The sequence below is a fragment of the Chlorocebus sabaeus genome, chromosome 2 (assembly GCF_047675955.1).
Source record: "Chlorocebus sabaeus isolate Y175 chromosome 2, mChlSab1.0.hap1, whole genome shotgun sequence".
Lineage (NCBI taxonomy): Eukaryota > Metazoa > Chordata > Mammalia > Primates > Cercopithecidae > Chlorocebus > Chlorocebus sabaeus.
The window spans coordinates 72597525-72623044 of record NC_132905.1 but is presented as its reverse complement, the minus strand read 5'-3'; the positions used below and the strand labels follow the sequence as shown (position 1 = coordinate 72623044).

Sequence of the window (25520 nt, the reverse complement as noted above, 5' to 3'; positions counted from 1 at the left end):
GGTGGAGAGAATTTAAAAATAAAACGTAGATAAGAGAGAGCCAGACAAACCCAATAGAGGGACATTCAACAATAAAACTGACCTGGACTCTTTAAAAATGTCAATGTCATATATGGCAAAAGAAGGCTGAACTGTCTGAATCAAAGGAGATGAAAGGGATTGACAACTGAATGCCATTTGTGATCCTGGGACAACTAGCAAATATATACTATTATTTTGCCAATAATAATATTAGCAAATATATATTTCTATGTATTTAGATAACATTATTATATTATTGTTAAGTCTCCTGTACTTGATAATCGTAGTGTGGTTGTAACGAGAAAGGTCCTTCCTAGGAAATTCATGCTCATGTATTTATGGGGAAAAAGGTCAAGATGTCTGCAGCTTACTTTCAAATGATTCAACAGTGCTACTACTTAGTATTATTTTTATTGTTGTAGGTGTTTCTATATTAAGAGAATGATAGAGATTTACAGCAAATGAGGCCAAATGGTAATAAATGATGAATCTAGGTGAAGGGTGTACAGGAGTTTATTGTACATGTCCTGCAACTTTTCTCTAAGTTCAGATCTTTCTAAATTAAAAGACAAAACGTACAGATACAAAATAATATCATAAAAGTCTCTTCCACTTGTATCCCCAAGAATGAAATTGGAAATGCAACTTTGGTTGAATAAACGCTTTACAGAAAGAAGGCTGTTTTTTTTTTTTTTTTTTCACATGAATTTGAGCTGAGCTCTGCATATAGATACAACTTTCAAAAATATCCAAATGGCCAATTCTAAACACTTGCTTTGGCCGCCTGTCTACTCGGTGCACTCAGATGTGACACAGAAAAAATGCTGATTTGCATGCACATTGGGTAACTCAGGCAACAGGTGGAGCATATGGAGGAGAAAAAAAAAAACCTCTGCTATTTCCAGTGAGCACTGAAAATTTTCTATGCCTCCTTTTAAGTAATAACAAACTTTGCTATTTAGATTGCCCCTTTTTATGAAGTCTGCTCCATGCCTTATAAGTAGCAAAATAAACCCTAGAATATACTTCTGAGGTGAATAGGTGTCAGTGTTATTTCACAGTGAGGAAAGTGAGGCATGGTGAGGTTAATTGTTTGGATTGGCCCTGAAAATGGGTCACAAATAGCAGGAATTGGAAGAGACCTTCAGGTCAAACTCCTCTTGACGCATGAGTCCCCTCTACACAGCCACTGCTGAACGCCTCTCAGTGTGAGAAATTCTCTACCTTACATTGCAGTCCAATCCATTTCTCAATAGCTTTAGCTATCTTTAATGAGTCTCAGTTCAAAAGAAAAGTACCTAGGTTTTCTTGAGTCTTAATCCAATGTCTTGTTTGTTAAACCATCAGTGAGTTTGATGCTGTAAACATGAATGTAATAAACCACTGGGACCCAAAGATCAGGTTGCACATTTTAAATGTTAATTTCTTCTCTATTTGAACTTGGAAATATGCAAAATGGCATTTCATAAACTTGTGGGTATATTAATATACCCAAATCTAATAGGATTCTTAAGGGGATCTGTGCATCCTCCAGAGCGGAGGAAAAATCAAAACTAAAAAATGAAAATGGATATGTGAGCAAATTACCTGCGGAAATACAACACTTTTAAAGTGCAGATCTTCATACATAGGATTTTTCAGAAGTGCAACAGAGAAGGCAAGTGGGAGTCTTCCCAAAAGAAAAATTGTGTACCTTGGTTACAAAGGACCTTATAAGAAGAATCTAGTCTAAATATTCAAGAAAATATATTGCACTGCACCAGTTTATGTTGGTGCTGAATTCTCGTTAAGCTTCAACAGTAGCTAAAATTAATATGCTTGGTCTGCAATACCTAAAGATTGGTTTCCTGGGCAGAGTTCTGAATATTTAAGTAGGGTTCTGGTCAAAGAACTGAGGTGGGAGATATGAAGGGTAGAAAAAAGTGAGTCCAGAGAAAAAAAGAAACCGTAATTTATTGTTTTTTTGCTATTGAGTTTTAAGAATGTTCTATCCTTGGGCTATTTCAAGTGGAATGATGGGACAGCACGTAGCAGAAGAAGAGTTTTGGCTATCACAAGTGGTCATAACGACACGGTGGGGTGAGTGGTGATGACAGAAGGTGAAAAGAATCATTTATTTGGCACCGACTGTGTATAGCATATCTTGCATTTTAGCTTGAGTACTCATGCCAAAGTTGATTTTCTTTGAGTTCAAACTTTAGGTTTCTCTGAAGATTCTTGGTTCTGGAAGAGTATATTTATTTCTGTTTTCTATGGGAAAATGGAAGGAACTATGAGACACAGAGTTTTTAAAAACTAAGTCAGTACTTAAATACAGCCATAAGAGCAGATACTTCACTCACTTACAGGCTGGTTGAGCACATTAACTGAGTTAATAATCTATTTAGGACAGTGCACATAGTCAGCAGTCAAGAATTTAGTTATTGTTATTTTCGTGATTTTCATTTCGTGTATGTTTTCTCCCAGGGTTGATTGTTTTTTTCAATCTCTGTCACTGTTAGGGATGCTAATCTCATTTCAAATTAATCCTTACAGTAAAGCTTGGAGACTATATTTGACGTGATGACTAACAACTCTTCACTGCAGGCTGTATTTTAGAAATCTCATGGCTGTGATGTGTTGAGAAAAATGACTTAAGTAAACAAAGATAAACTTATCAAGGTTGATGTGTTATAAATTCAGGGCTAGAGGCATCTGGTGCTCATTTCCTTGATGTATCCATCCAGTCCTATCTATAGGCTGAGGACACTCAAATTTGTGTCTCCAGCCCAGACCTGTTTTCTAGACTCTAAACTCATGTATTAACTGCCTGTTCTTACCTTCATTCAGATGTCTGATAGATATCTGAAACTCAAACTTAACAGGTTAATGACTCAATTTCTGATATCATTCTTATTTCCTCAAACCAGTTCCACCTATAACCTTTATTTCAAATAATGACAACTCCATCCTTCGGCTCAGGACAAAAAGATCAATCTTTTATTTCTGTCTTCCTTCTTTCTTAATCTCTACTCCCTCAGGATATTATTATTATTTTGAGTTCATTTTTGATTCTTTAATCTACAGGTATGAATTAAACCATAAGCTGCCTCACCAACACCATGGCATTAATATTTTCTCAGACTGGAACATGGTCTTCCTGTTTTTATCCTCCATTTTAAAATAAACTTAACATATGGCATTTGTCTTGTGTCTAAGGAATACAAAGTGTTTTTCTTGACATTTGATTTAATTGAAACGCTGGGCCAAACTTTGATATTTCAGAGGAGTTTGCCATAGGAGGGAATACGCTTGCTATCTTCCCTGTTAAACAGGTTAATCTCTTGAGGCAACCTGAGATGTCCCAAGTTTCTTAGGTCATTGAGTTCCTTAAATCAAAATAAGTGTCATACAGACCCAAAGGTTGTACTGGATACTCAAAAAGACATCTTAAAATGGTAGTGAAAAGATAAAATGCGTGCAGTTGAGAATATCCATGATGATTTTTGTGCAGTTTCCTCAAAGATCCTACAATGTTTGAGCAATCATTCAAATACAGCCCAATGTCACCACATAAATGAAGAAAATGAAAAGAGGACATGGTCATATGTAATAAAAACTTTCAAGTGGGGAACACATTCAAATATCCTCTCAGATATTATGCCGGCTGTACATTAAAAATGTTTCCACAACCTGAGTGTATCTTACTCCTCTACTGTATTGCCTCCATCTCTTCCCTGAGTGTCCATAGGAGCCATCTGGCAGGTTGCTATGTTTCTACCTTTGGCTCTGTAGAGTGTACAGTGATTCTTTTACTCCTACTACTCTTCAGGATCAGGCCATCCTTATCTGAGGTTTTGCCTTCCATGATTTTAGCGACCCACAGTCAATGGTGGTCTAAAAATATTAAATGGAAAATTCCAGAAATGAACAATTCATAAGTTTTCAATTGCATGCCCTTCTGAATAGCATGATGAAGGCTTGTACCATCCTACTCTGTCCACACGGGACGTGAATCATTTCATCACTGTTGTTGTTAGTCTCTTACTGTGCCTAGCTTATAAATTCAACTTTATTATAGGTATCATTCATACAAGTACTATATATACAAACATAGAACAAGTGCTTAGGTATGTATGCTTAGAAATAAACATAGCAGGCTGGGCAAGGTGGCTAACGCCTGTAATCCTAGCACTTTGGGAGGCCAAGGCAGGCGGATCAAGAGGTCAGAAGTTCAAGACCAGCTTGGCCAACATGGTGAAACCCAGTCTCTACTAAAAATACAAAAATTAGCTGGGCGTGGTAGCGAGTGCCTGTAATCCCAGCTACTGGGGAGGCTGAGGCAGAAGAATTGCTTGAACCCAGGTGGTGGAGGTTGCAGTGAGCTGAGATCGCGCCACTGCATTCCAGCCTGGATGACAGTGCAAGACTCTGTCTCAAAAATAAAATAAAATAAAAAAATAAACGTAGCATATATAGGGTTCAGTACTATCTGTGGTTTCAGGCATCCCCTGGAGGTCTTGGAATGTATCCCCTTAGGATGAGTAGAGACTACTGTCGAATGTTACTCTGATCTTATCCACCCTCTGCTTAAAATTCTTCCTTGGCTTCCCATTCCGGGCAGAGCACAAGCTCCTCCAGTGGTTTACAGAGCCCTCCATGACCTACAAGGCCCTCCTGTCTGACCATCTCTTCTATCTCCCTTCCCCTCTTACTCTGAGCCATCCACCCTGGCCTCCTTGCTGTTGCTCTGATGTATCAGGCACACTCTTACCTGAGACATTAGCTGTTCTCTCTGCCGAGAACCGCCTTCTTTCTCACAGTACGTGGTTCACTTCCTAAGCTCCTTGCAGCCTTTGCTCAAGCCTCATCTGTGCAATGTGACATGACCTTTAATTCTGCAAACCGCGTTTCTGGCTTCCAGATTCCCTTCAATCTGCTCTACTTTTTATTTCTTGCACAGCACTTACCACCGTGTAACAATTATAATCATTTTATATAGAAAGAGAAAATGGTTTATTACTCCCATAGAATCTAAGTTCCTTGAAGTCGGTGGGTTCTGTCTGTTTTATTCACTAATGTATTCCACGTGCTTAGAACAATGCCTGGTACCAATATTTATTGGTGTGTCCAATAAATATTTGTGGAATGACTGACAGCATTAGTGAAGGTGAAGAAACGTATGATTTACCAGGGTGGCATCATGATGGGACAGTGCAGTGGCAATTTCAGTTTTAGAAAAACAATTTATCCAAAGTTGGGAACAACTTTAGGTGCCTTCCAGGGTAACCTCTTGGGTACTGCAGGAATCCTTATCAGGACCTGCCTGTGACAGGGTGTCCCAAGCCTGGACTTGAACTCTTCCAGATCAGGGTGTTAAATATTTTGGAGAGAAATGCATTTCATACCCTGAGAGATCTGGTGATTAAAAGCTAATTCTTTCAGTGATGCTACAGTTGCTTCCCTCAATCCTCCACCCACTTTGTCCATGAAAGCCCAGAGGACTAGCTAAAACTTCTATTTCATGACCCTTTAGATAGATATCAGTCTTCAGTAGCCATTAACTTCTATGTCCTTGTGTTTTTCCTTTGCAGCCCAAACATTTTAGTTATTTTAGACTTACTCACATACTCTGTACATGAGTATTCTCAATGTTCACATATTTATAAGGAAGTAAGGGATGGCGTCGTCGTGAATTTTGGGAGGTGGGCCTATCCACAGGTAAATTTTAGAAAAGGAAAGTTCCTATTTGAAGCACCCTGTTTTTTCTTTTGCTTACATAATTTTTGTCTAAATATTTAGCTTAATGGTGTCTATAACAAGAATTCAAGATATTATTATTCTCCCTACTCAATAAATAATGCTGGGATAACTTGCTAGCCATATGTAGAAGAATAAAACAGGAACCCTATCTTTCACCATATACGAAAATTAACTTAAGAAGAATTAAAGATTTAAATGTAAGACCTCAAACTATAAAAATTCTAGGCTGGACGTGGTGGTTCATGCCTGTAATTCCAGCACTTTGGGAGGCTGAGGCAGGCAGATCATGAGATCAGGAGATCAAGACCATCCTGGCTAAGATGATGAAACCCTGTCTCTACTAAAAATACAAAAAAATTAAATTAGCCAGGCATGGTGGCAGGTGCCTGTAATTCCAACTACTTGGGAGGCTGAGGCAGGAGAATGGTGTGAACCCGGGAGGCAGAGCTTGCAGTGAGCGGAGATCACACCACTGCACTCCAGCCTGGGAGACAGAGCAAGACTCTCTCTCAAAAAAAAAAAAAAAAAAAAAAAAAAAAAAAATTCTAAAAGAAAACCTAAGGAATACCATTCTGTACATTGTTTTTGGCAAATACATCATAGCTAAGTTCTCAAGAGAAATTGCAACAAAAACAAACACTGACAAGGGAGACCCAATTAAACTAAAGAGCTTCTGCACAGCAAGAGAAATTATCAACAGAGTAAACAGACAACCCACAGAATGGGAGAAAATGTGTGCAAACTATGCATCCAACAAAAGTCTCATATTCAGAATCTATAAAGAACTTAAATCAACAAACAAAAAAATAACCCCATTAAAAAGTGGGCAAAAGACGTGAACAGACACTGTTCAAAAGAAGACACACAAGTGGCTAAAGAACATATGAAAAAGTGCTCATCATAACAGATCATCAGAGAAATGCAAATAAAAACCACAAGCAGTCACAACAGCTATTATTAAAAAGTCAAAAGACAACAGATGTTGGTGAGGCTGTGGTGAAAAGGGAACACTTATATACTGTTGGTGGGAATTTAAATTTGTTCAGCCACTGTGGGAAGCATTTTGGAGATTTCTCAAAGAACCTAAAACAGAACTGCCATTTGGCCCAGGAATCCCATTACTGGGTATATATCCAAAAGAAAATCATTCTTCCAAAAAACCCACAAACTCAGATGTTCATTACAGCACTATTCACAATAGCAAAGTCATGGAATCAACCTAGATGCCCATCAGTGGTGGATTGGATAAAGAAAATGTGGTACATATACACCGTGGAATACTATGCAGCCATAAAAAAGAATAAGCTCATGTCCTTTGCAGCAGCATGGATGCAGCTGGAGGCCATTATTGTAAGTGAATTAACACAGGAACAGAAAACCAAATACCCATGATCTTACTTATAAGTGAAAGCTAAACATTGGGTACACATGGACACAAAGATGGGAACAATAGACACTAGGGACTGTTAGAGGAGGCAGGCAAGGGCTGAAAAAGTACCTATTGGTAACTACCTGTGCTCACTCTCTGCATGGGTGACAGGATCATTTGTACTCCAAACCTCAACATCATGCAATATACCCATGCCACAAACCTTCATATGTACCCTTTAATCTAAAACAAAAGTTGATATTATTAAATATTGTCCTTTTAGCTATTTACATATGCAAATCCTCCATGGTATGAAAGACTTAATGGTAGGGTTCAGCACAGTGCTACCAGGAAAGAGTTATTTTGGCAGGGCCTTTGCACTGGCTGTTCCCTCTGCCTGATGTCTGAAATGCTCTCCCCCAGGTATCTACATGATTTGTTTTTTATCTTCTTTAAATTTTTACTCAAATGGTATTTTCTAGAGCACTTCCCTGGTATTCTTACATAAAATTGTAAATCCCATCTCTACTGTCAGTCTCCCAAATACCATTTGCTGCTTTGTTTTTCTTCATAACATTTTCTACTACCTATCATTCTAAGTATTTACTATATATTTTGTTCAATAGAGAAACAGACTGTGGATTCCATGAAGTCAGATATTTTTGTGTGTGGTTTATCCCCAGTATTTAGGATAATGCCTGGCAGTAAATGTCTATGAAACAAGGGATCTACCATCTCTATCTATTTATCTATTATCTATCTATCTATCTATCTATCTATCTATCTATCTATCTGTCATCTATCGACCATTTATCATTCATTTATTTAGCTATCTGTCAACTATATTCACTCTATCAACTCTCTATCTAATGATCATCTACCTATCATCTATCTATCTAATCTATCATCTGCTTATTTATATGTATCTAATCTATCATTTACCTATCAGCTGTTAGGTTGGTGCAAAAGTCATTGCAGTTTTTGCCACTACTTTTAATAGCAAAAATGAAATTACTGCTTTTTTTTTTTGAGACGGAGTCTTGCTCTTTCATCCAGGCTGGAGTGCAGTGGTACGATCTCGGCTCACTGCAAGCTCCGCTTCCTGGGTTCACGCCATTCTCCTGCCTCAGCCTCCCAAGTAACTGGGACTACAGGCACCCACCACCACGCCCGGCTAATTTTTTTTTCATATTTTTAGTAGAGACGGGATTTCACCGTGTTAGCCAGGATGGTCTCGATCTCCTGATCTCGTGATCTGCCCGCCTCGGCCTCCCAAAGTGCTGGAATTACAGGCGTGAGCCACAGCGCCCAGCTGCAAAAACGCAATTACTTTTGCACGAACCTAGTATCTACCTATCATGATCTATTTTCTATCATCTATCCTCTACCAATCATTCATCATTTATCTACCTACTGTCTATCATCTACCTATCATCTGTCTATTAATATCTGTCTATCATCTACCTATCATGACCTATTATCTATTATGTATGTATCTATTTATCTATCTGCCTACGTGTTTATCTCCTTGTCTGTCTGCCTGCCTGCCTATCTAATAGCTAAAAGAATATACACTAAGACATTATCTGTGATAGTTTTTCTGGATATTTTTGTTTATGTCCTTACACTTTTGTTCATTTTAACATTTTCTAAAGAAAGCAATCTTCTTTTTAAACTATGTAAAAATAAAACTTTCAAACAATATATTGCAGAAGCCATTTAGATCTCAGGAAAGGGCAGCCATAGTACAGAGTATGCAGGTATGTGTTGTCTTGACTCTTTTCCCCAGTATTTCAGAAAATATCACCTGAACCAAATGAATATAAACTTTGGGCCAGTTTAGTTAGGGACAAGTTAAAGTAGAGAAGAGAGACAGGCAAAACTATAAAGTAGGTTTTTCTTAATCTTTCACAAAATAAAAGCTAAGCAGAATAGGTGGTTTTGTTTTGTTTTGTTTTGTTTTTTAATGTTTTGCCACTGAAATTTGAATTAGCACTTGCTTATTTGGATTCAGCTCTCTATGCTGACTGTGTACGTAATCACCTAACCAAGCATAAGAAAACACTTTGAAATCCCACTTTCTGTGGCATGCAATATTCAATGCTTTTGTTGTCTTTTCAGAGAGCCAAACTTAAAATGTGCTATAATTAGTTTAAAGTAAGAAACAGCATTTTAAGTCATTACTAGCCATTAACACTGTTGGGGCTCAGAACATGACACCCCAAAATATAGCACCTTGGCATGCTGACTACTTTGAACTGAAAAAGACTGGAAAGCTCTCAGAAACAAGGTCTTTCTGACTTTCTCCTAACCCCCAGCATCATACCCCTTTTAAAACCCTGAAGTGAGTCATAGAAAGTAGAATTTCCCTTCCCCAAGTGAAGCATAGAAACTAGAACTCCTCTCCCCCAAAGCAAGATATAAAATCTAGAAAGATTCTCTTTTCCCTTGAAGACTCTCATTTCACAGGGGTCCTGCCCCATACTCAGGAGGAAGGAATACTGCACAGAGAGGCTAAGAAGAATCCAAACACACAGGCCTTGTTGGGCTTTTCCCCTCATTGTCCAATCACATTTCCACATGTTGTTCATTCGTCATTGAATCTAAGCATAGAAATAGACAGTTTTCCCTAGGTCTTTGGTCTTCATTTCTGAAGCCTCCTGAGTCAGGTAAAACTTTGATTAAACAAATTTGCTATGATTTTCTCTTGTTAACCTGTCTTTTGTTACAGGAATGTCAGTTGTGATCATTATGATGGGTGAGGAAAGGTATCTGTTCCCCCAACACCTCTTTGAAAATTTGTTTATCCAATGAACCAGACTATCACCTGGCAAATCCCACAGAGATAACAAGACATGGCACTGACACGTATTGATGAGGAAGCCAGGAGGGCCAGTGAGGAGGAAAGAAGAGCATGAAAACCCAGACACCAAAGTGAAGAAGTTGTGGACGTGAGCTGAACCCACTTCACATGTGTCCAAAATTACAATCTTAGTTTTTAGCTCAATTGTCTTATCTTTTAAGGCTATAGTAGGGACAAATTAGAGCCAAAAGGCCAAACCTAGCCCAGCATATATTTTTACAACCTTTATGGTTTATCGGAACACGCTGGGACTATTCATTTACATATTATTCGTGTGCTTGCTTGCTACTTTGTCAGAGTGGAGTAGTTTTGACCAAGACCCCCATGGCCATAAAGCCTCAGCACTTGGCTCTTCACAGAAAAAGTTTGCTGATCCCAACTCTCCAGGAATGGCTGTGGATGCATTTCCCTGAGATTGGCTTTGAGAAGGCAGAAACTGCTGAATATGCTGCACACTGCAGTTGAGGCTCAGCTTCTCAGCTCTTTTTGCTGTGTGTCAAGTGATAACCAGGTTTCCACCAGGGTCTAATGAATCATGAGAGGAGTTCAAATGGGCAGCAATTTCTCATTGCCTGGGGTCGCCTCTGGGTGTGGGAATCAGCGACAAGTGGGTGACTAACGGGAAGGACATCCAGAAAAGAGAGGGAAGAGAGATGAGGCAAGACAAAACTTTACTCCTCCTAAGAGTTCTCCAGAGTCTTTCGACATTTTAACTTCTAGAGGACAGAATTCTGCTTGCTAGTATTTAGCGAATTGAATTTTGTCCTTAGAGACGTGCACACTGCTCCCATTTACTTCAATGGGAGTAATGGGCCATTTGGTCCCTCGACATCTGTGTTGGCTTCAGGCTATTTAACAAACTCCTAAACAAATCCCAGTAAAGTGCTCTTTAATGGGTACTTAATTCTGGTGTAGGGGCGGGTGCTAAGCACACCTAAGTCCTTTCTTTTCTTTCAGGTTTACTAAGTTTCCTCCTTTTGATGGTGTGATAATCACTACAGGCAAGAACCCTGAGTCAAGCAGTATAAAATCCACTCAGAGTCACAAGGCTTCTGCTTTTATTGATCTCAGTTGACCTGTTCATTCTCTGGGTTCCAATTTAATGGCTCAATTGATTATTCATCTACATTTTTAATGTCTTTGTGGGCAAAAATCATTTTAACATGAATCATCTCTCACTTAAGGGGTGACATATCAAATCATTTTGGATTGTCGATTTCAACAAGTATTTATTGTGTCACTGAGCACGGGTGAACTTGACAAAGATGAAAAGGACATTTCAGTTTCTTGTGGAAGATGATGGAAATGATAGCTTGGTGTTTGCTTTGCAAAATGGATGTCACATATGTGTGGCTCACCTGATGTCAGAGAGTGGTTAGAATATCAAGTTTTCTGTCATTTACTTACTAATTATATTTTGTCTAAATACAATTTGAAATCTACAATGCCCACATCTTTAGTTGACCTCTTTCTTAAGTTAAATCCAGGAGTTTCAATATTATTCATTGATATGTTTTCATTTTAGATGTTCCAACTTTGCTGTAGAAATGGTGAGAGATGATTATACTACAGAGATCACAACGTAATGAGATGTAGCTTGATTTTATGAGCTCATGAAATTTCCTGTTTAGCAAAAGTAGGCAACATGCAAGATCTAACCACACTTGTGTTTACAACGTGATATTCTTTTTCAAAACCCTTTAAAATATCCGTGTAGATTTGATTAGATAATGATTTCTTCCTTCAGAGCAAGCAGGTAAAGTTCTAAAACTATGGCTGCTTGTAGCTTATTCTTCTTGATAGGACTGTTTCAAATACAATATTTATAAAATATATACCCAGTCACTTAGAATCTTCACTTCTTTCTAAATGAGATGAGGCACAAGAAAATACATAAGTGCATATTTCCAACCACACTCGTCACTTTTATCTGACAGTATAAAATGGAACCAGAGTTTGACACCAAAGAGGAGGCACGTATTCATCCTTTGAGGAATAGTAAGTGCTAGTGCTTGGTGAAAGGGGCAGTGAAAAGTGAAATCGTATTGCAAAGTTTGACAGTGTTTCACTTTACTAATTTTCACTTGTAATTTTTGTAGCCTTATTACCAAATGTGTAGATCAAAGAAAGCAACTCATTTCAACTCTTGGAGAAAAAAAAAAAATCAGACAATCAATGGTATTATTCTATCCATGTGGAATTACTAAACTCTTTCCTCTATGTCAGGCTTACAACAGGTAGCAGGTTATAAACATAAAAATAAGATAAAATTCAGATGCTTAGAAATTTCCAGTCTTACAGACATGTAAACAGATATTTGAAATATAACTTGGGATTCAGTGTTTTTGCTTCCAAAGTGCTAGTGAACCCTCCGGTAGTCTCAGGGAGCTTTAAGGAAGAGGGAAATGTGCGTGCGGTCGTGGAGAATGGGGGAGTTCATCACCATGAAGGTCGTGCAAAGGATCGTACAAAGTGAGGGGCCAGCCTCAGAAAACAGGAGTCAGGAGAATGTGGGGATATTGAAGAAAAGATAAACTTTCCATCATAACTCATGTGAGAGTATAGGCAATGAGGGAAGCTAGTGCCTGGGTTAATGAAAATGAAAATGGCTGGATGATGAAGAGTTTTGAATTAGAAGGAATTCAGCTTTATTATGTGGACAATAGAGGGTCACTGCCCGACTTTAAATAAAAAGGGGCCTGAACAATAAGCAGAAAGCAAAGGGGAGGTGCCAGTAAAGTAAAGTTCAAATGGGGTTGGGTCAGAGAAAGTGGCTGATGAGGACTGGACTCCAAGCAGCCATATTTCCATCCTGCACCCTAAACAGGCACGTGGAGAATGCAAGCTTTACTCAGCCCTCATCACTGTGGATTCATAGTCCCTTTCCCATGAAATAATCCACTCTATTGCTACAACCTCTAAATGAATTCCTCTTTGTTAACTTACTTAGAAACTTTTCTAAACATTTACATAGCTACTTATCAAGTTGGAATCACATTTCATGGTCATTTTCAATTGTGGTCATAGTCTTATTAGAGCTGGGAAAATGAAAATACGTATTTAATATTGTGATTGGATTATAACACATCCCAATAAGGTGATATTTCTTTTTTAAAAAATGTTCCTCTGTATTTGATGATAAAAGGGTCATTAGAAAGGATCAACAAACAAAAATAAATGTGAATTATATACATATGCATTGTTAAATTACTTTAGAATATTCAGTTAGCTTTATATAAAAGAGCATTTTTGTGTGCTCCACCTGATGAGTTTAATGACTAGTTGATACTTTCGTTCTCTTTGTTCAGAGCAGACACGGTCAGGTGAGGTCTTGGGTGAGTCCCATACCTGTGCTGTCTTCATACACCACGGTCACTGTTTTCCAGTTGTAATAGAGGACCAGATCCAGAATCGCCCTGCTGATAGCTGCATAATCTGGGTAAAGGTTGATGTAAAACAAATCTTTGTTGTCCACCGAGGGGTGTTTCCAGCGGGTCTGTATGTGTGGAACTTCGAGAGCATTGCAAATAGACTGCACAGCACTGACGGAGGAGCTATGGGAAGGGCCGAAGAGAGCAGCTACACCAAGAGCCAGCTGGTCACATGCTGATGCCCAAGGATGAGGAGAGGATGGGGAGGGAAGGCAGGGAAAGGGGGAGAGAAAAAGAGAGTTCTATGAGTTTAATTTTTTCATTCATGATTCCTCTTTTTAATGCAACGATTGAAAAATCTTTTACAATCCCTATATTGAGGAAATATACTTGGTCCAACTTCCAACTTTGTTGAGCTACTAATATGATGATAGATGTAAACTTAGAACTGATTAACAATATACCACAAGACCAACTCCGTGCTGGTCTCACTTTATTACCTTTAATCAGATGGAGTCTAAATCCCTTGCTTCGTATGGTGTTACCTGAAAGCACTTCTAGTTACCAACAAGCCCTTTGCCAAATGAATGCTGTATGAATTAAGTTCTGTCATGCAGCAGGGCAGCATTGAAAACATTAATGTGGTTACAAAATTCAGAAGACAGAACCTCTGGTTACCCCAAAGTGCTTTAGCTCCTACCTTTCCAAAACTCAGAAAGAAGTTCCAGCTTAATGAAATACTGCTAAAGAATGTTCATAAGCAGTGCTGATGTCTAACTAATTTTCAAATAATGAGATAGCATAGCCTAAAGGGATCTTAGAAGACATTTTGTCCAACCCACTCATTTCATAGACAATGGACACAGTCATGGCCACTGGACGGGAGCTTCAGCTCAACGTCAGGCCTCTTTCTACCCCAGTGTCGGCGGACAGGTAGCCTAAATAAATCAAGTCAGTATCTGTTGAAAAATTTACTTATAACGTAAATGTATTTTTCTCATTATAAGAATATAAGCACTCACTGAGAGAATTTAGAATATTTAAAATGTAGGGATAAAAAGGCCCTGTGATTAATCCTATCATTTTGGAAAAATATCTATTAATATTTGAGAAAATTAGAATCATTATATAAATACAGTCTGATGCATTGCTTTCTTTGTTCAACACCATAGCGTGTCTTTTCTTTCAAGTCATTACAAATTCTCCTAAAGTATATTTTTAGTGTCTGTAGAATAGACCATTGAATAGGTGTGTCATCATTTATTTAAGCATTCCTACAATATAAAACATTTGGCTCATGCCTGTAATCTCAGCACTTTGGGAGGCTGAGGCAGGCAGATCACTTGAGGTCAGGAATTCGAGACTTGCCTGGCCATCATGGTGAAACCCCATCTCTACTAAAAATACAAAAATTAGCCGGGTCTGGTGGTGTGCACCTATAGTCCCAAGTACTTGGGTGGCTGAGGCACAAGAATTGCTTGAACCCGGGAGGCAGAAGTTGTAGTGGACTGAGAGGGCACCACTGAACTCCAACTGGGGTGACAGAGTGAGACTCTGTTTCAAAAAGCAAACAAACATCCCCCAAAACATTTAAGCTGCTCCTAAGTTTTGGCTATTCTAAATAATGTTATAACACTTACCTTAGCTCTTATATTTTTCTCTGCATCTTATGCTACTTTCTAAGAGTAGATTTCCAGAAGTTAAGTCACCAGTTATAATGAAGGGGTATAGATAGTTTGAAGTCATTTGAAACATATTAACCAAATGCTCTTCCAGAAAGGTTGGGGCAGTTTGCCCTCTACAACCATGTATAGTGCCTATTAATCTTGTGTTGGTAGGAATTAAATAAAAGCTTAAACACACTTTCAAATTTGTATTTTAACTCTACAAATTTAGAACTGTCATCAGATAATTAAATATCAAATTAGCTAAATTAATGCATCAATTGTATTTAATAATATCATTCTGCAAATAAAAATAGAAAAATGATATGGCTCTGTAGCTACCTGACATAATTCAGACAGAATCACTGATACAGCTTTGACAGCTATATTGCAGGGATCTATGGAACAGCATATGTTTACAAGGAAAACTTTCTGGTACTCTGCTCTTTGGTGGTGAATTACTGCATGAACAATGAAGATGTACAGTTTTATGCATTATGTGCTGGAAGTGTAAATTGTCATTGTCTTCAGAAGCTTATTTTCTGGGTATGTTTTCATTATTTAGCCAGATAAAATGAGAGTATGGGAGTGTGTGAACTGTTGTTCTATCCAGCATAAGCAATGGATTGAGATTCCTGTTAATATTTAGCTCTGGGATACTAATATTACTTGACAGAAAATCAATCCTTTTGAGTTCTGTTTGCCAGCAAATTACCAGTTTAAAGAAGCTCTGGGGGTGTTTAATTGACAAGTATGCCAGGTACTTCAGATCACAGGAAAGCTTTCAATTTTTATGTGGCTTCGAGCTTCATTGCTAAATGTGGTTGGCTTTCTACAGTATTTGCTCAACAATGTGTATGAGTGTTTGTGTCTGTTTGCATAGGTGTGTGTGTGTAAGAGAGAGAGAGAGACGAAAGAAAGAAAAGTGGTAGATCTGTCTCTACATTATAGAGATAATTTATGTGAGGATAGCTTGGAAACTTTAAAATTCTGTATAAATATACAGTTTCATTATTTGTCCATAGACAATTTTGACCTATAGGGTATCTCAAAGTCTACCCATCTTGAAAAAGAAAATATTTTTATACTTAAGTCATGCCATAGATATAAAAAGATTATGTTGTTAATTTTTGTTTTGTTTTGTTTTGTTTTTGAGACAGAGTCTCACTGTGTCACCCAGACTCGGGTGCAGTGGCGCAATCTCAGCTCACTGCAAGCTCCACCTCCCGGGTTCACGCTATTCTCCTGCCTCAGCCTCCCAAGTAGCTGGGACCACAGGCAGCTGCCACCACGCCCGGCTATTTTGTGTGTGTGTGTGTGTGTGTATTTAGTAGAGACGGGGTTTCACCATGTTAGCCAGGATGGTCTCGATCTCCTGACCTCGTTAACCACCCGCCTCGGCCTCCCAAAAATAAATCCCAAAGTGCTGGGATTACAGGCATGAGCCACCGCGTCCTGCTATGTTGTTAATTTTTTATCTGTGCTCCTAAGAAAATAAGTTTTATATTTTGTTTGCAAAGAACACTGGGATTCTTGCAGAAGGCTGTGTCAGGTGGACACAACCTGTGATCTAACTAGATTAATTCTATATGGAAACAACCAGCATTTAGTTACCTGGAAATCAGCATAAACATGGTGTTCATTGTATTTCATGTATTTGTGTGTATTTAGCAAGCAAGGATTCCCCTCCGAGGCAAAGAACCTCTCCTAATCTGGGGTGATGAGTAGCCTTTGTTTTCACATAAGCACATTTATTTAGTGACTTGATAGTGTCCCTGTCAGAAGCCAACCCTCAACTACATAGAATGTGGTCTTACTTCAAAGACTTGTCCTAGAATTGTCCAGAAGATGTCTAAACAAACCCCGCTATTCCGAATGAATCTTTCTGTGAGAGAAACCTCGCAGCTGACATATGAATCAGATTATTTTTTAGGCTAGGCACTTGGCTTCAGTTCAGAAGAAAAAGTGGATCAGATACAGACATTGCTCTCACAGGGTTAATCTTCATATTTCTATGATTTTGTGGAAAAGAGTAAAAAAAAGTTGAGAGGATGCTAGGTAAACTCAGTAGTTTACAACCTGTTAAAATTCAGGGTGTCAGTTATGTGTGTCCTGGGCATTTCCACATGCTCAGTGGATGTGACCTTCCGCAATGTTTTATTTGACTGCACCGCACGATTTCATGGTGGTATCTCAGCTTCAGGAAAGAAAAACAGATCAAGCTTGACATTTTCCATTCACAGCTGAACTAGTTAATCATAGAGTGGAGGGCACTGAAGGGTAAGCTCATCAGAAAGGCCCAGAAAACAGTGCTCGGCAGTGTCCATTAGGTTAGTTCAGATTGCATTGATCAGTGACATCGAAGACCCAGATTTCCCGCAACCCATTTGCACAAAGATGTCTGCTTTAAAAGAGGGCAGGTAGCAAAAAGAAGGTGACTTGGAGAGCAGACACATCACCCAAAGAAGCTTTTAAAAGTGGGAAAATAGTTACCTCTCCGTGAGGCTTCAAAACTATCAAAAAGGTTAATTCTCTGGATGTCATAGGTTAATGTGGTGTTAGGCATCAGGGTTCGGTTTCTGTTAATGCTGGTGACTGCAAACTTGAAAGCTAATTCTTCAACATTAACAGGCTCATTTTCCACTGTTTCAAAAATCCCTCCTGCAGAAGCAAAAAGAGATGCATGAGAAGCATTAGTCACATGGTTCACATGTAATTTTTTTTTTTTTTTTTTGAGACGGAGTCTTGCTTTGTCACCCAGGCTGGAGTGCAATGGTGTGATCTCGGCTCACTGCAACCTCCGCCTCTAGGTTCAAGCGATTCTCCTGCCTCAGCCTCCCGAGTAGCTAGGATTGCATGTGTGCACTACCATGCCCGGCTAATTATTGTATTATTAGCAAAGACGGGATTTTACCATGTTGGCAAGGCTGGTCTCGAACTCCTGACCTCAAGTGATCCACCCTCCTCGACCTACCAAAGTTCTGGGACTACAAGCATGAGCCACCACGCCCGGCCAGTAAAAAGAATGCAAATATATGAATAAAAGACCCCAAATGATAAATAAAGGAACAGTCAGAGCAGATCCCAAATCCAGGGCTAAAAGTGAAGTTTATCAGCATATGCCACATGCAGATAAATAGGACTAACTGCATATGTATGCTTAAGATTTTAAATCCAGTGTTGGACTGTATACCATCTCTCAGATGGCAAATATATTCCAAATATTTAGTGGCATAGAAGTGTAACTGATAGTATGGCAGAGAGCGATTTTCTGTGATGTGGACAAGAATTGCATCATGCTTGACCTAAACATAATTTGAGTTGTATCCTTGTAGGATCATTCTTCTTTAGAATGAAGATCTTTCTCTTCAGAAGCCTACATTCCAGACTCTAAGGGGATCATGCAGAGTTGATGGGATCAAAATGACACATACATATTGTTACATTTTTCAGGATAAAAATGTCCTATTTTGTGCTTCATGGCTCAGAATTCTGAGATCATATCCCAGTACTTTCCAAAGTGCATGAGAATATTCAAAAAAACTGTATTTTTTCTTTCTTTTCTTTCTTTCTTTTTTTTTTCTTTTCTTTTTAGAAACTAGTCCAAAGCAAACCTGCCATCTGGCAACTAGAGAAATATGTCCCTTCACTGAGCAAGTGCACATGTGCCAGGTAGGCTCTGGTGTCTTAAACATGAGGACCTCACTGCAAGCAACAGTAACAAATATTAGTGCTTAAAGTCTCATCAGAGAATGTAGCTCTGATTTTGCTTGAGACATTGACATTTGATAGAGACAATGTAAGTGCTGTTGACTGTACAGTTCTTAAATGCTTTTTGAGAGATGCCCTAGAATTATTAATAGACACAGGATCTACGGTGGAAACTTTCTTAACCCATCTTCATTTAAGTTACTCCTTGATTGACCAACATTCCTCATTTCTTTTGAAAACACATGTTAACTGATGCTCATGAAATGCTGAGTACTTCTAACTAGCAGGCTGATACATATATTATATTATTTATTTTTTTATTTTTGAGACAGAGTCTCACTCTGTCTGTCACCCAGACTGGAGTGCAGTGACATGATCTCAGCTCACTGCGACCTCCACCTCCCTGGTTCAAGTGATTCTCCTGCCTCAGCCTCCCGAGTAGCTGGGATTACAGGTGCGCGCCACCACGCCTGGCTAATTTTTATATTTTTAGTAGAGATGGGGTTTCACCATGTTGGCCAGGCTGGTCTCAAATTCCTGACCTCATGATCCACCCGCCCTGGCCTCCCAAAGTGCTAGGATTACGGGTGTGAGCCACTGTGCCTAGCCCAGGTGCTATTTTTTTTTTTTTTAATCTATTCTCACTGTTGAGTGATCCCTTACCAAAAGTCAGTTGTAGGTTTTTCCCAACTTGTCTACTCTAGATTGATTTACAAGTGCTCTAAGTTCTCTCTCCATTCAAAGGGGAAAAAAAAGAATATAAAAAAATCTGAAACGAAAATCACAATCACCCATCATGCGCATCATTTATGTGCATTCTTTGTTAGAAAGCGAACTCCAACAGACAGATTCTAATTCAAAGAAATTACCCTGATCCTACTTTGAAAGAAAAGCAATAAACAAATACACATCTGTAATATTCCTGCTGAACTGACTTTATTAAATAACTAACTACAGTGTTGGGTGGTGAAAGCTAAGATGGTTTATAGTAAATTATTTTGGTTCCTTTCGGAAATATTTCTGGCTCTTGTAGGCGGATAATATGAGGCATTCAGGTATAAATAATTTCCCTGTCTTCTGAGAAATCGTAGTTGAAAACTGTATGACGATACAACTACTATGGACCCGCAAAAACTAAAAATTAAAAAAAGGAAAATTACATGACAGAGTTATTTGGTAATGTTAAGCTTTCGCTAAGGAGCCATTTAAGACCGCTATTTGAAATGAATGTAAAGAAAAATGTTGCTGTTCAAGTGAATTTGTGTTTGACTTTTGTCAGACAGCGGTAGGGAGAGGCTTTGGAGTTGATTTTCAGCTCCTCTCAGAACTGTTGGTGGATGCTGAACAGTGAGGTGACAAGATGATGCAAAAGACACTTGGTCACCAGAAGGTGGACGTAAGGCCGTCTCACTGCCACCATCTAGTTGACCCATACAGAGGGCTGCCTGGTGATAGGGCTTCCACGGTGATGATTAGCAATGACTTATTTACTTGTCTATCTCCTCAATCCCGCAGGGAGAGCCCACGTGGAGAGAGACTGTGTCTTACTCAGAATCAGCATCCTTGGGGAGGCAAAGGCATCTTTAGGATGTTCAGGCTGCAACTATTTAGGGGAAAAGTCAACCACTGGCGTGGATGTGAGCACCATTAATCTGTCTAGGGTAGGCTGCTTGGAGGAAACAAATACCTGAATAGGAAGCAGAAAGTCTGAACTTTGAAACCTGATCTACCTACTTCCTCTTTGAGGAGGATTTTTAAGTATCAGAAATAAAATTATTTCGAAATAGCTCTTTGACATATGTTTAATTATACTTCATAACAGTCAACACAGGAGGATTTTTTCCATTTTTATAAATGAAAAAGTGAACAGGAAGATTACGCATTATATCCTACTTATTCAAAGTCACAGTATTGTCTGGGACTGACTCTGGTGTCTGAATCTCCAAAAAATGTAAATGTTTTCATTTCATCAAGTTATTTCTGTTGTTCTTTGTCTCATACATGTGGGCCAATAATGTTGTCTTGCTTCCCTTGGAGAATTGCTCTATAAAGCAAATTAGAAAATGTAATCAAAGTGCCCTGAAAACTCAAAAATTCCCTAGAAATATGTTTTTTTATTATTGTACCTGGATAATGGAAATAAAAAGAGGAGTTGGCACCAACTGGTGAACTGACTACTTGCCTCAAAACTATTCTTTTACTATATAGTTGTCTATCACATAAAGCCAAATGAACCCGGGTTTAAGGGAATTATAAGTGTTTTCATTATGTGCTTGGGTAGTGTGCAGGTGAACTGTTTTGTCACTTTCAGAGAAATTTTTTTTTCATTTTTTCATCAGGTGTCATTAGCTCAAGACCTCATCACACTCTTTTTCTCCAAGAGAGGGTTGCTGATAAATGCCAGAGATCTACTGTGGTATGAGGTATATAGAAAGCTGGTGAAGTACCAAAAAAGTGAGATCTGACAGAAACAGGAGAAAGGCATTAACAGGAGTCAGACCATTACCTCATATGTGGGCAGACTGTTTAATATTAGCCACTTCCTCCCTCCTTCTCCTCCCCATAGCTTCAGATACAACAAAACGGGATGTAGAGTCTTTAATAAGAAGAATAAAGGGGCACACACGTTGGAGCCCTTGCATAATTTCCTCCTTCTGTCTTTCCTTCTCTCCTTGTTCTCTCTCTCCCTTTCTTTTTTCCTCTCCTTCCTTTTCTTTCTTTCTTTCTTTCTTTCTTTCTTTCTTTCTTTCTTTCTTTCTTTCTTTCTTTCTTTCTTTCTTTCTTTCTTTCTTTCTCTTTCTCTCTTTCTCTCTCTCTGCCTCCCTCCCTTCCTCCCTTTTTACTTCTTTTATCTAATAATTGTGAGTGTGAGCTGTGAATGAGATGTCTGAAGGCTTTAGGGGTCTTCATGTTGTGAACCTCTGGCCTCATTCATTTGGAGGCCCATTGATTTGAGACAAGAAATCCCTACCTTGTTCATCCCTCTGTTCCTCTTCCTCTCCCTCTCTCTCATTTGAGCTGAGCTGACTTCTACTCCTAACAATGCAGTGGACCATGGAAGGGTTAGGAAATTGAAATAAAAATCTAGCTTAGGCTCAAGGAAGAGAGGCAAAGCTGCCGCCTCCCCTTATATTTTTGAAATTTCCCAAGCCAGGGCAGTGGGTGAAGGGAGAAAGCAGGACTCTGAGAGCTCAGAATGAAGAAAAAGCTTTTTCATTCTGCTATCATTCTTGAGAAAAGTAGAGCATGGCAGATGGAACACAGGAGGGTGAGAAACCTCAAAATCGGCAGGCCTGAGTTATCCACGTTCTCTTTCATTGCTCGTGTGTAACTGAAGCATGAGAAGTATTGTTAAGCTATGTTTTGTCCTTTGTTAAACTATTTTTTGTCTTTTCTATGTTGTAGATCAGTTTGAGTGGGTACAGATCATGTGCCAGTCTTTATAGACTTCAAATTGTTGGGCAATAATCCTCTGTCTGATCATTGTTAGGAAGTTTGATCAAGGGTCAGAGGGCATGCTTAATATCCACCTCACCAGCCTCTTCCCCACCTCACCCACCATTGTCCAAGCAAAGGGTCAGAAAGTGAAAGAAGTTGGGCTTTTTTGTTTGAGTAATGAGACTGTTTTCTTATGTGAACATTTGTGCCATTTAAAATGATAAGCGTAAAATCATACTGCTTGTAAACACCAGAATAGATAAGAATTCTGAAAAATTAATGCTTTCTTATTAATACATGTTCATATTTAGGATTTACTTATAAGGACCTTGTCCTGATTGTTCCCACTGTACTTTTCTGGGAAGGATAGATGTTGGTACAAATAATGCTGATGCTAAAATGGTCTGTCCTTCATACTGTATGTTCCCTCACCTGAGACAAGGTGCCTCATACGGTCACTAAACAAAGGGTATGAGACAGTAAGGCCTGTGCCTACATTCTGGAGTAGCTTTGAAACTCAGATGCGACTTGCTATTTTTGTAAGTCACTGTTATGGACTGAACTGCATCCTCCCTCAAATTTATATGTTGCAGACCTCACCCCTGGTTCCTCAAAATGTGACTGTATTTGGAAATAGTGTCTTTAAAACAGTGACTAGGTTACAGTGAGGCAGCTAGGGTAGGCCTTAATCCAGTCTGACTGGCCCTTGTAAGAAGAGAAAATCTGGACACACAGAGATATACCAGGGAATTGTGCACACAGAGGAAAGGCCATGTGAGGGCAGAGCCAGAAGGAGGCCACCTGCAAGCCATGGATAGAGGCCTCCGGAGAAACCAAACCTGCTGACACCTTGATCTTGGACTTCCAGCCTCTAGAACTGAGAGAAATTAAGTGTCTGTTGTTTAAGCCACCAAGTCTATGGTCTTTTTTGCTTGGTTGGTTTTTTGTTTTTGTTTTTACAGCAAACCTAGCACAGACTAGTACATTTATCAGCATTTTTTTTTCTTTTTTTTTGAGATAGAGTCTCGCACTGTCACCCAGGCTGGAGTACAATGGCGCCACCTCGGCTCACTGCAACCTCTGGCTCCTGGGTTCAAGCAATTCTCCTGCATCAGCCTCCCTAGTAGCTGGGATTACAGGCATGCACCACCACGCCTGGCTAATTTTTGTATTTTTAGTAGACAGAGGGTTTCGGCATGTTGATCAGGCTGGTCTTGAACTCCTGACCTCAGGTGATCTGCCTGCCTTGGCTTCCCAAGTGGTTGGGATTACAGGCGTGAGCTACCGTGCCTGGCCAGCATCTTCTTTCCCCACCCCCCCCCAAGGGCTTTGAAATTGAAAATAATTTTAAAGGAAATCACATATATTCAAGTAATATTCTCTTCTAATAAGATTCCGACTTTACAGCACAGTAATTTAAGATAAGCCAAGAGGAATTCACTTGAAATCTTGGTTTAGACAGCAGAGTTCCGTCAACACAGGAGCGTTTCTGTCTGTTTTGGGTAGACTCTTGAACCAGTGAGGTGCAGTGAGGACGCAGGCAGTTGTGTTTCGTGACTACATAAACACAGATGGAAGCCCCAGTTGGCAGCATCCTGTATACCCAGCTGGTGGTCTTTAAGTGGGGATGACGGGTGCAATGAAGGGTTGTCATAAAGGCTCTTGGGTTTGCCACATAATTCCATCTAGACTTACAGGAGAATTGCTCTCAATCACAACTGCTGGTTCAACAATACAATCATTGTAGGCAAAAGGTAACACTTAGAGAAGGCTAAGATCAATGATGTGCTATTTGTGAGGACACCCAAGGTAAACCCACAGCAATGACTTCCAAACTTTCCCTTAATCCCACACCATATGGAGAGAATCATAATGTCAAAGGGGTGGAATTCAGCAATCTTAATATGAAAAAAAGCATGCCTGGCTCTAGGTCTCACTGATTGACTTGTTTTTTTTTTAGGTTCCAAGGATACTTCCTAACCTGCTTTTCAATGACTGTTTCCATGGAACAGGGAGATATCCGAATCAACTCAGTGTAACATGGTGAAAACTGAAGCCATCGTTACGGGTAAGAACCTTAAAGGGAGGGAATTCCACTGCTGCCTACTGATTCCATCTGTCTCTAGATGAGGCCTGTGCTGAGAGGTGAGTGAAAGTATTAAATTTACCCTCTTCTTTCCAAAAGGAATTTCAGACAATGTTTCATTGTGGCAGAGAATCAATCTCATTTAATGATGAAAAAAAGAAAACCACACAGGAAAATAATGGTTTTCTATTTTGTTCCTCTCAAGGACTCAACTTACCTTGTAATGGTAAATATATTCAATGATAACCATTTTGGAAATGTGATAGAATTACAATTCACCTATATTTAGTTGTTGTTGTTTTACTTCAATTCATAGTTTTATATATATATATATATATATAATGTCCATGATTCTAATGAATAACTCACTCATCCAATGATTTGTTCATTTATTTCTTCATTTATTTGTAAAATGCCTAGCCAGATACTGTGTGAGGCACTGGGATGTGCCAATGAGCAAGAGATACACATCTGACTTTTGGAGCTTTTATTTTAGAAGGGGAATTGGTCACGAACAGGAAGACAGGCATTAACATGTCAGAGTGAGAGGCGAGGAAATTCCTTGCTAGGAGGGCAACTTTTGAGCAAAAGCCTGAAGGTAATGAGAAAACCACTCTAAAGATATTGGGAGAAGAGCGTTGCAGCCAGGGAAAATATAATGTCTAAGGTGGGAGCAGCCTAATGCTATTTTTGAGGAAGAGTGAGACTGAAGTTGGGTGAGCTGGGCTTGGACTGGTAGAAGATGAGCTCAGAGAAGTGACGGGTGGATTGGAGCAGATCACAGAGAGCCTTAAGGGCCACCACAGGGCTGTGGGTTTTATTCTGGGTGAAATGGGAAACCACTGGCCATCTTTGAGCAGAGGAGTGAAATGATATGACATATTTCAAGAGAATCCAGCTGGCTTCTGTATTAAGAATAGACTGAAGGGAGGAGAAGGGCAAGAACAAAGCACAGGGAGATCTGCCCTTGGAGCTGTTGCAATAATAGGCTATTCCAGTAAGAGTCTATTTCAATAATCCAGATGAGAGGTGATGACAGCTTTGTACAGATTAGTGGGACTGGGATGTGACAAAAAGTGGTTGAGTTCTTGATAAAATCTGAAGGACTTCAGCAGGATTTGCTGATGAAGCATAAGTGAGAGGAATGGAGTCGAGGATAACATCATGTTTTTGGCTTGAAATTGCCATTGACCAAGACGAGGAGCGATGCAGAAGGTGCTTGACTTGGGACATGATTCTTTCATGCTGCCTACTA

At 39.2% G+C, this 25520-nt stretch overlaps 1 protein-coding gene and 1 long non-coding RNA gene across 9 annotated transcripts in view; one reads left to right on the top strand and one right to left on the bottom strand.

The window, feature by feature from the left end:
• Positions 1 to 24532, top strand: part of LOC140709836 (uncharacterized) — a 146783-nt gene extending 122251 nt beyond the window's left edge. Inside the window, exon 4 of the long non-coding RNA XR_012090594.1 lies at positions 24140 to 24532. This is a non-coding gene — a long non-coding RNA (uncharacterized lncRNA). The remainder of the gene's footprint in view (positions 1 to 24139) is intronic.
• The window catches only part of GRIK1 (glutamate ionotropic receptor kainate type subunit 1), a 403736-nt gene that overhangs the window by 138467 nt on the left and 239749 nt on the right, over positions 1 to 25520 (bottom strand). For all 8 annotated transcript variants that reach the window (XM_007965616.3, XM_007965633.3, XM_007965600.3 and 5 more), the window contains exons 2-3: positions 17524 to 17691; positions 13344 to 13601 (exon numbers count right to left, since the gene is read on the bottom strand). In XM_007965616.3, the coding sequence (XP_007963807.1) occupies positions 13344 to 13601; positions 17524 to 17691 (426 nt within the window). The remainder of the gene's footprint in view (positions 1 to 13343; positions 13602 to 17523; positions 17692 to 25520) is intronic.